Source organism: Diabrotica undecimpunctata, chromosome 4 (genome assembly GCF_040954645.1).
Source record: "Diabrotica undecimpunctata isolate CICGRU chromosome 4, icDiaUnde3, whole genome shotgun sequence".
NCBI classification, from domain to species: domain Eukaryota; kingdom Metazoa; phylum Arthropoda; class Insecta; order Coleoptera; family Chrysomelidae; genus Diabrotica; species Diabrotica undecimpunctata.
In genome coordinates, this window is record NC_092806.1 from 151,128,768 (window position 1) to 151,140,634 (window position 11,867).

General features: G+C 34.1%; 1 protein-coding gene across 10 annotated transcripts in view; it reads left to right on the forward strand.

Annotated features, from left to right (window-relative positions):
• sim (bHLH transcription factor single-minded) overlaps positions 1-11,867 on the forward strand; it is a 150,073-nt gene that overhangs the window by 123,885 nt on the left and 14,321 nt on the right. For 5 of the 10 annotated variants that reach the window (XM_072530544.1, XM_072530543.1, XM_072530537.1 and 2 more), the window contains 2 exons: positions 4,599-4,799; positions 11,488-11,663. In XM_072530544.1, the coding sequence (XP_072386645.1) occupies positions 4,625-4,799; positions 11,488-11,663 (351 nt within the window). In that variant the 5' untranslated portion in view covers positions 4,599-4,624. The remainder of the gene's footprint in view (positions 1-4,598; positions 4,800-11,487; positions 11,664-11,867) is intronic. The other 5 variants (XM_072530542.1, XM_072530545.1, XM_072530539.1 and 2 more) reach the window with 1 other exon arrangement.

The following is an 11,867-nucleotide window of genomic DNA, read 5'->3' on the forward strand; positions in this document are numbered from 1 at the left end:
CTCTTGTTTCCGCTGTGTACGTCATTATCGGTCTTATTGTTGATTTATATATCCTGGTTTTCGTTTCCGTTGTGAGGTATTTGTTTCTTATGATTGTGTTGTTGAGATATCCTGCTGCTCTGTTTGTCATGTTCACTTGTTTTTGTACTTCTTCTTCCACTTTTCCGTAGCTTGACAGTTTTATTCCCAAGTATTCAGTTTCCATCACTTGTTCTATTATTTTGTTATTTACGACTAGTTTACATCTTCTCGGTTCCGCTGATATCACTATCGCTTTAGTTTTCTCTGTTGAGATCCCCATGTTGAATATGAGCGCCGTATCTTCGAATTCTTTAATTAATCTTTGTAGGTCATCTTCATTTTCGGCTGTTATTATGGCGTCGTCGGCGTAGCATATTATCCTTATTTCCTTTTCTCCCACTCTATATCCTCTTCTTTTTTTAACTTTCTTTATGATTTCATCCATTATCAGATTAAATATTACTGGGCTCAGCGAATCTCCTTGTCTAATGCCAGTTACATATTTGATAGGTTGCGATAGTTTTCCTTTACATCTTACCATAGCTATGTTATCTTTATATTATATATTCTCAATGGTTTTTACTAAATCCAGTGATATTCCCTTTTCATATAATAAATGTATCGCGTCCCGAATTCTCACTCTATCATACGCTTTCTTCAAATCTATCAGACACATATATGCTGATTTGTTGTATTCCAGCGACTTTTCTTTTATTTGTCTTATTACAAAAACTGCATCCGTGCATGATGCATAATCTTCTGTCCGAAATCCTTGCTGTTCCTCTTGCAGAAATATTCGTTCGTTTATTTTTGTCGCTATTATTCTTATTGTCAATTTGAGTGTTGTATTTAATAGATTTATTGCTCGATAACACTGGTAAACACACAGTTTGCTGCCGGAAATTTTTTGACTAATTTTAAGTAATTTGGGTCTGCTGAATCCAAAAATGCTATCAGATTTGCTCCATCAGATCGTTTTTAGGAAATACAACAGATCACATTTCTAACATATAGGGTAATTTAACGCAGCACTAGCTACATATATGTAGTGCTGCTACCAATTAAATAAACAAAACACTAATAAAAAGTAAGATATTTATTGTACAATAATGTACTTACAAAAATCATCACAAATATCTGTCAAAAAAACTTAAATTTTCATCTAACCTAACCAGCATTGTAGCACAAATCTGCTATTCAGAGTCACCTTAAAACTTCCTTTTATATGATTTTCTTGCAAAGGCTTTAAAAGGACGGTCCCTTTAAAGACTCCAGCAGTAATCCGCCATCATGTGAGTGTCCCATCTCCCCTGATACCTCTCTTCCATCGTTTTGATATCTTGGTGGAAGCGTTCCCCTTGTTCTTTACTAAGGTCACCAAAATTTTCTGGGAAACGGTCTAAGTGGCTGTGGAGGTAATGAATTTTAATACTCATATGACAACCGTTTTTGTTAAAATCGACCTTTAGGATCTAGGACCTTTACAAATTGTTTCATCACCCCTAGTTTAATATATAACTGAGGTAATATTATTTTCTCTCGGTCGACCACTGCTTCGTTAACTACATTAGCTTCTCTTTGAACTAAAGCATCTCTGGGATGTCATTTTCTTCTACTCTAGTGTTGGTCCTTAGCCCTGCTTCTCAAAGACACAGGAAACAAGAATATTTTGTATTTTAGCACCAGCGAAATTGTTTTATATTCTTCTTTCATTTTTGTAGAATGCCCAATTGGTATACTTCCATATTTGTTGCCATTATGTAAACACTTTAAACCTTGTTTGGAACTGTCGATAAAAAGACGTCAGTGATCTGGTGTATATTTCGATATACCCATTTTGTCTAACAGTCCTTTAATATTATTACAAAAAACCATATCATTTTGCTGAGAAAAAAAAGGCAAAATATCTTTTTCTTTATTACGGTAGTATGTAATTTTGGTGTCTGGGTTATGAAGATTCTTTTGCTTTAGTCTGGAGGCAAGCAACTCGGAAGAATCCTTTGGAAGGTTCAAATCTCTGATAAGATCACTCAGCTCTTTCTGAGTAAAGAGTTCAGGACATGTTGACTTCTCTTCAAAATCACTGTCGTCTTCCTCAAATCTATTAGTCTGTAGTTCATCAGATAACGTTTCGACATTATCCTCTGGTAACGTAGGTAGACAGCTAAATATTAGAATGGGTATCTGTTCAAGCTGATGTGGAATTGGTCTTATTGCTGAATCCAGGTTAGGATGTATAGGTTATGTCCACGTATGTCGATTGTTACGATTAATGCTCTTTATATTCACAAAACAGAAATAGCAATCGTCAAAATGATTTTTTGGTTCCCTCCATACCACCAAACATTAAACATTTTCGTTGTCCTTTCGTCTACTGTCGCAAGTTTTCCAGACAAGTTTTGCACACTACATGTGGAGCCCAGGATTTATCTTGATCTTCTAAATGAACACCAAAATAGCCTTGATATGACCTTTTTTAAAAATCAGAAACTGGTTTTCTACCTTTCTTTACAATGTACTCGCCACATTTGTAGCAAAAAACGTCCGGGTTATTCACACAACAACGCCTGCTTGTAGAAGCCATGGTTTTCAGTTGTCTAAAACAAACTCTTGCAACGAAACTCAGGTTCAAACTATATTTTACAAAAGAACGCAGTTGACTTTATAGGAATTTATTAAGGCCGTTTCAGAGAAAATACTATTTACTTATCGGACAACAGTTAAAAGCAATTAGCGCTAATTTCAAGTTATGGGCATTTCCAAAAAGAACACTTTAATTAGAAGTCATTAGTATGTATTTGTATTAGAATTTGTTAAGTTGGTTTATAAACATATTGCAGTTATAGTGGTGGAATATACAGAAATGTAACAATATTTAAGTATTTGATGAGTATGTTATATCTCGAAAACTAGAGCTGATACAAAGAAAAGGTTTGTATTTTTGGAATCAGCACAGATGAATTAACCAAAATCAGTTGATTTTTTTTCGGCAGCAAGACAAAAATTTTTTTTTGTTGAGCTGTGTAATTATTGGGGTCTTTCTTATCTCCTGTTTTATAAAACATCACCATGATCGCTCTCCTCCATTCATCTGGTATTCTGTTCGTGGTGATTATTTTATTAATAAGAAGTTGCAGTTGTTGTACAAGATGATCACCACCATATTTTAAGAGTTCATTTGGTATTTGATCTTCTCCTGGTGACTTTCTGATTTTTAATTTGTTTATTCCTTCTTTCACATCGTTTTGGGAGATTTCGGTCTTTTCCTCAGTTATTATATTTGGCGTTTCTGGTAAAGGTTCTTCGTTTTGTTTTTTAAACATTTCTGTCAGGAAGGCCACCCATGTATCCTCTTGTATGTGTTCTATTTCAACTAGTTCTTTCATTTCGCTTCTTTGTTGTCTTATGAAGCGCCATACTTGTTTCTGTTGTCCATAGAAATCCATCTCTAGTCCTTTTGTGAACTTTTTTATTATTTATTAAAATTTATTTAAATGTACCTAAACTTGAAAGTTTTACTGTGTTTGAACTGTGTGCAAAAGATGGGCTAGATTACTTAAATAGTTTTGCGAAATTTAATTTGTTTATAGGATTTTTTTAAAAATGGGCTAATTTCTAATGCTGTTCTACATAATTTGCCTGTATGGATCTCAATAATCCGGGGCTTTTTCTTTATTAAGAGGTATACTACTAACCTATGGAAAAAAAATTACATTTATGTACACAAAATGATTTAATAATAACTAGCACTTGTTAATATTATAAATAATTCTAATAATCATAGAATTGAGTTCAAATTAAATGGCAAGAAAATATTCGAAAAACTGGTTAAAAAACTCAACTTTTTAAAAAAGAAAAAAGGTTCTACGACTATTCGGAGCCAAGATAGCTCTTTTTTTAATCACTTTAACAAAACTAAGGGCTGAAATTAACCAATTTTTTATAACAAAAGTCAATGTTTTTAACAAAAATGCGTTTCGACTAGAGTACAAGGAGATACGGTAGCCACTGTCAGAAGATACAGCTCTCGAAAAAAAAATGACTTATTTCGTTATCTACTTGACTAAATTTGCTCGTTCTTTTTTTAAACCGGGTACAACGTTAAAATAATAATATTTATCGTATTTTCGTTACAAAATTATGCAAAACAAAGCAGCTAATGACTACGGGATGAACAAACCTTTTCTTAAGTCGTCTTTTTATTACTATTTTTTATGTATTTGTTTAAAATATAATTATGTTCAATATATATTATTTATCAACAACTTTTCCATATACTCTTATTAAATTTAAATAAATCAATTTTTTAGTATCTAGTTAATCTTATAAGAAATTATTAACTTCTTAAATATCTTGAACATAAATGAATGGGCACACCTAAGGGAGGCATACATTCAACAGTGGAATAGAAGATCTGTTAATGATGATCCTAGTACCATAGCATTTAATCCCAAAATCTCACTCTTATTAAGCCAAAAAAATTGTATTTGTTGGTAAAACAGTAACCATATAATTGCCTTAGTGACTTTATTTTTAATCATCAAATATAGCATATTAAAATCGTTGTTTTGTTTCAGCAGGAGTGCTTGGCACTAAGGGTGCCATGAAGGAAAAAAGTAAAAATGCAGCTAGGAGTAGAAGAGAAAAGGAAAACGCCGAATTTTTGGAGCTAGCAAAATTACTGCCACTTCCAGCTGCGATCACATCACAACTTGATAAAGCATCAGTTATTCGGTTGACTACTTCGTACCTTAAAATGAGACAAGTCTTTCCTGACGGTGAGTATTTATTTAATGTAGACTAAACACATAAATTTCCTTGCACGTCAGATTTCTCTTGTTAGCACAGTTAAAATTTTAAAGTATAACCTTATATAAATCAGGGTTTATGTTAATTTCTTTATGAGTCGTCTTCTACCGGAGGTTGGAACCATCATACGATATTTTCTTTGTGCCGCATGTATTGTGTTTGCAGCTTCTGGTATTTGGAACCATTCACTTAAGTCTGTCAACCGGAATATTTTCTTTCTTCTTAACCCTTTTCTACCCTCAATCTACCACTGTCTCTTCCACTATAAGCTATAGTAGACTGTACTTATCATTACGACACACATTGCCCAGATATGCCGCTTTCCTCCTTTTAACAGTTGTTAACAATGCCATCTCTTTACCAAATCGTCTCAATACCTCTGTATTGGTCACTCTGTCTGTCCAAGTTATTCTCAGTATACGCCGGAACAGCCACATTTCTAAACGCCCCAATTTTTTTATAGTTGCTACTTTTAATACTCCGTAGAGGTGTGAAACATAGAGAGTAGGTTACATTTTGACATACGTATGGGATATCTCGAATGTTCTTTTTAATATTCACCATAAATTTAGTTTTCTTTCTGTTTATCTTAAGTTCAAATTGGTTACCTGTAGCATTTACTTTGTTGAGCATCATCTGTAAATCTTTGATATTATCGGCCAGTACAACAGTTTTATCTGCGAGTCTTTTAATATTATCTGCCAGTATAACAGTACCTTAACCTTAATTGTACTCTTCCAGTGCCTCTAGAATTATTTGTTCCGCGTACAGGTTGAATATTAGCACCTAAAGGATGCAGCCCTGTCTAACCATCTTAGAAAAGGGTTATGTTTTCACACACCAAATGTCCATACTTGATGTGGACTTTTTGATTGCAATATAAATTTTTAATAATCTAGACGTCCTTAGTGTCAAGTCCTGAAAGATGTAATAATTCTATAAGTTTGTCATGTTTGATGGTGACGAATGCTTTCTTATAGTCAATAAAGCAGGCCTAAATATCTTTTTGTTGGTCCAGGTATTTTTGAAACAAGACTTGTATTGCAAAAAAGCTCTCGCGTTCCAAAACCGTATCTAAAGCCGAACTGCGTTTTACCAATATTTTGTTCTAATTTTGTTCGTCTGGAATGGATAATACGCAAGAAGATTTTAAGGGCGTGGCTCATTAAACGTCTTAGAACTTGATTCATTCGAAAGTGTCACAAACGTAGACTTACGCCAGTCCGGTGGAATTTGACCAGTGTCCTATATCTTATTGAATACATAGTTTCAGCATTACATTCAGGTTGTTCTCGTTGAAAACTTTCAAAAATTCAACTGGTATTTCATCCTACTCCGTTGCTATCTTCATTTAGCAAAAGAAAAAGAATTTTTTAAACAAGGTTACGTTATTTGAATTAAATCTATCTTTCAGGAACAAAATTCTGTAATTTGCTTTATAGAGGGCAACATATTAAGTAATCGAAGAAATACAGGAGAAAAGCAGATTGGTTTTCTGTGGTTTCCAATCTCATTGCACAATGACATCTGCCCTAGGTGAGGTGGTGAGGTGTGACTCTCCACAAGGGCTGTTGATGAGTCCTGGGATTCTGAAAAGGTCCATTTTTTATGATACATTCTGACTTTAAGTTATGACTTTACCTGAGCGACCCTGAAGAAACCCCCCAACACTACTTCTCAGAACTAATCTAAAAGAAACCGTGTGCTGCCCAGTGTTTACAAATCAATTGTCTCCATACACTTTGGGATCCCTTTTTTAAATACAAACCAATGACGTAATGTCCGACAAATATATAGCAATTGAGGGCCATTCAAAAATAATCAATTTATTCCATACTTTTGTATTATACTGTATATAAATATGTGTGTATAATAAAAATATCTATTAAATATTGCAATGGGTAGTCACAAATATTCCACATTAATTCCAAATTTAAAACTTCGATTTTTTTTTCTTTCATTATCATTCAAGGCATTCATATGCATTAAAATTCAATGTTATCTTTTCTAATCTACAGTTTCCTATATTAGTTTTGATATGTAAATGTATCTTAGTACATTGTATCACAAAATCTTTCGACACCATTCATCCACTGTTTTCAGTCGCATACTATCGTTGAATAAAATCTTTTCTCTTACTGTAGAAAGCGTCTGAGGAACCTTAAAAGAGATCTTATGAATAAAAGGGTGACAATGCTAATAGAGATTCTGATCTTGTAGGAATAAAGAACAAGATTTGACAGGGTTTTGTGCGAAATAAAACTTTACTTATTAAAATATGCCAGTTAAATATTATATAAGAAAGATAAAATATCAGCAAACAATATTGTAATACTTGATCACATCTTTAACTGAACTGATAGAACATTCTAGGTTTTTAATAGTTCTTCATTCTCGTCAAGGAACTTTTTCTATATGAAACGTGTCGTATTACTGCTTCTTACTTTATAGTTATTTTCCTCGAATAACTGGTCTATCAGAGACTGACTGAAGCCAACAGGGTGGATAATTTCCATGGTATGGAGTTAATCTCTCGATATGAACTACCTTGAGTTTACTTCTAGCCGAAAACGGCACGCGGTTGATTAGATCGTTTATTTTTTACAGGACGGTGTACCCAGTTTCGTTAAAGTTTCGGACAAAATCCTTTTTTACGTTTTTGATTGTATAACTATACTGGGTCACCTCTCTCGAAAGTTGTCCATGGAGCATGAATGCCTTGGCTTCATCACTTTGAAGCTTAAAATTTTTACGAGCAAATTTATAGACTTTTTTCAATTTTTCTTTCAAATTTTTGATGTACGTCAGTGATTAACGTTCTTCTTCGCAGGGAGACAATCTTTAAAAAATTAGATCTTGAGAAGCTTTATTTTTCTTCCGGTGACCATATGTATATTATGTTCGGATCTTCTATAGGCTAGAAGCAATAGAGAAATTAAAGTATCCAAATCCTTTTGATTATCAGCGACGAACATTGAAAGGTATTGACAAACAGTTCTAATATGATTGATGGATTCGACCGTTACTTGATGGAAATTCATTTTATGTAACAATAAAACACTGAAAACTTTGTTTTCAAAACTTCCACAAAATTTATTATAAAATCTTATCACTACAGCTGTTTCGGCAGAGTGCCTTTCTCAAGTCTAGTTCTATTATGTCAAGTTCTATTATGTCTTAAGACCATTCCGTCTGATTGCGGATGAAGAGGCGTAGTGCTACTCTTCTTTTTTAGTCACAAAATTTTCATTAATTCTTGCCACAATTCTGATTCAACATTTCGTCCTTGATCAGAATGTAACTCTAGAGGAATTCCATGTCTTGATATGACGTGTGTTGTGAATGCTTCTGCTACTGTGGTCGCTTCTTGATTAGGAAGGGGTGCAATTTTAAACCATTTTGAAACTTAATCCATTGCGACAATTAAGTACTTGTTTCCTCTCTTCGTGATCGAAAGTGGACTCTATAGAATATCTACTGCGAGTCGTTCAAAAGATTTTCCTGAAAGATATTGTGCCATTTTACCACAACTTCGTGGGTCCTCAAGAATTTCTCTCCAGTCGTCCCTATCCATCGCCTTTCTCCGCCAAGCACGTATTCCCATATTTCTCATATCTTCATCGATGTTATCAAGGAACCTTGTTCTGAGTGTTCCTCTTCTTCTCTGACCAATGGGTCTCTCAAGGAGCGTTTCTCTAGCTGGGTAATTTTGTTCCATCCGCATTACATGCCCTATGCACCTCAGACATCCTATCTTAATATGTTTTACGATATCAGGTTCCTGGCATATTCCGTAAAGTTCGAAGTTGTATTGTCTTCTCCACACTCCATTGTCATTCACTGCTCCATGATTCAGCTTAGTACTTTTCTTTCGAAACTTCCTACCATGTTTTCATTATTTTTTGTTCCAGATCTCTGAACCATATGTTAAGACTGGGCGTATTATTGTTTTGTAGAGTTTTATTTCTGTATTTCTCGATATATTGGTGGATTTAAGGAGAAGGTTGAGCCCAAAATAATAGCATCTGTTGGCCGTGCAAATTCTGCGCTTTATCTCTGCGGTAGTATTATTTTTCAGTGTTAAGGAGCGCTCCCAGGTGTACAAATTATTCTTTCACTGCTTCGATGACTTCGTTTTCTATGACAAGTGGTCGTAGGATTTGTGGTTGCGTGTTTATTTTCATATACTTTGTTTTGTTGGTGTTTATTATTAAATCCATTTTTGTAGAAGCTTTTCTACCGTTACATAAATCGTATTTTTTGCACCAATCTTCTACACATCGGCGACAATTTATCCACTAAAATCTTGCAAGTGCTCTTTTGATTCGAAAATTTCCTCTAGAAAGACTGCTATGACGTTCTTGCAACACACTTTTATTGTGTGATTTTAGCAGTACCAATCTTTGAACTGTACTCCATAGGGACTTTCCCACTTCTGATAGAAGATAATGACCTACAAGTCATAAGAGAATGGCTTAAAAATGGATTCAGACTTATCTAGCAGGAAATAACTAAATATAGTGGAACAGTAAGGACGTACTGGGCTCAATGGAAATGCAATGGTGGGAATACCAAACTAGATACATCGTTTGATTCTTGACATTTAGATTGAACGAGCAGTTTTTACAATACATAAGTTTGGATTGCAACAACAATTAAACCGTTGTACAGTGTGAAAACGGGAAATTAATGCAGCTTTATTCTTCCTTCTTGTATATTTCTTCTTCAATATTAGCCTCCTAAACTGTTTAAATTATCGCACCATCTTTTTCTTGGTCTGCCAGTATTTCTTCGTCCATTTGGTGATCTCGTGCTATTCGTACTATACTATCTCCTGCCGTTCTACTAACTTGTTCGTTCAACTCCTGTTTCCGTTTTGTCACCCATCCATTTATGTCTTCTATATTGCATGCTCTTCTTATAATTTCACTTCTCTTCCTATCCAACAGACTTTTCCATGATATTCGTCGGAGTATTTTCATCTCCGTTGTTTCTAGTAGTCATCTCGTTTTAGATATTCTTGTTTTTGTGTCGTGTCTGAGGGGTTTGTTCTTTTAGATTGTGTCATCAAGAGATCTCGCCGCTTTACTTGCTTTTAAGATCTGTTGTCGTACTTCTTCTTCAACATCTCCGTAACTAGTTATATCTATACCTTGCTTCCTGCTTTATTATTTTCCCATCAATTTTGATTTTATATCGTAGTGGGTATTTAGATGTTGTCATATATTTGGTTTTTCTGCTGATATTATCATATTCTATTTGTTGGCTGTTGTATTGAAGATGTGTGAATCTTTGGAGCTCGTTTTCTGTCTCGGCGATTAATGCGGCGTCGTCTGCATAATATATTTGGATTTCTTTGTTCCCCATTCTGTAACCATGACATTTATGTACTGCTTGTATTATTTCGTCCATTATTATATTAAAGAGAAGTGGGTGTGTTTCTTTAATACAGTAGATGTAAGACATTTTCGACTTGAATGTGCGATCGAAAGCCTTTGTCAGATCTATAAAACATAGATATGCTGGTTTATTGTACTCGATGTACAGAATCTTCCGGATCTGAATCCTGGTTGTTGTTCTGATAAAGTTGTTAGTTTATTGATTTTGTTGATTAGGACTTTTGTGGTAAATTTAAGTGCGGTGTTCAGTAGATTTATACCTCTATAATTGTTGGGGTCTTCTTTGTCTCCTTTCTTGAACATTGGTATCATTATGCTGTTTGTCCATGCGTCTGGTATCTTGCAGTGCTATATTAATTTTTGTATAAGTTTTGTCATTTCTAGGGTTATACTTTCCCTCCGTATTTTAGAAGCTCGTTGGTTATTCCGTCCGGTCCTGGTCTTTTTTTTTGACTGAATTTATGGCTATCTCTATTTCCTGAAAACTATTTTTCTTTCCTTTAAACAGTTCCGTCAGGTATCTTTCCCATTCGTTTGCTGGTATGTTATTCCTTCAATTCTGCCATTTCTTTCCGTTGGTTTCTTATGAATCTATATATTTGTTTTTGTGTAAGGTCGCTTTCATTCCTTTTTGTAAACTGTTCCCAGTATTCATTTTTGTTCTTCTTACCAACTGCTTTGTTTCATTTCGTATTCTTCTATAGGTGTCTCGGGATTCTGGAGTATTTGATGTTTTGTACTTCGTGTAGGTCTTTTTTTTCTCTTTACATTTTTCTTTCATTTCTTTTCTGAACCATGGTGTATTGTTGTTGTTTCTTTTGTTCAGTATGACTTTGCGTTTTCTCAGAGCTTCTGTTGCTGCTTCTTCAATGTTGTTGTTAATTTTCCCTCAGCTAGCGTTTACATCTTTGATGTCGTATATTTGTTTCAGCCGTTCCACAGGGATTCTACATTAAATGTTTCCTCGCTGATTTCCTGTAGAAAATGTTTTGGTGTTATTTTTTTTTTTTTCTTATTTTTGCTAGTACTAGTTTGTGTTCACCGCGTGCGTCTGCTGAGTTTAAAGTTCGGATATCTAGAATCTGCTTTCGGTGGATTTTTTTATTAGTGACTACTACATTCTCCAAATATAAGTTTATAGATAATTAAATTTAATTATAGATTCCAAATAAACTTGGAAAACTTGCACGAAACACTAAACATAAGATAATCATATCAATTATATCAAGCAAAAGTTTTACTGGAAATTTAATTTTAGGTTTGGGAGATGCTTGGGGAGCCACGCCAGTTATTCCAAACCCCAGGGAGGCACCGATCAAGGAACTAGGATCGTATCTGTTGCAGACCTTGGATGGTTTTATTTTTGTAGTAGCTCACGACGGGAAAATCATGTACATATCAGAAACAGCGTCTGTTCATTTAGGATTATCACAGGTAAGAGACACATACAATGTACCTAGATAGTACTTTGTATTAAGAATGGATTCTAGAGTTATTACTTTCCATCATCATACAGCTTTTGATGTAAAAAATGGGACTATACGAAATTTACCAAAAGCTTTAAAGTAATTTAATTGAACAAATTCAAATTTTTTTTAAGTTTTCTTGAAGTTTCAATTATTAATTTTTAAATAATAC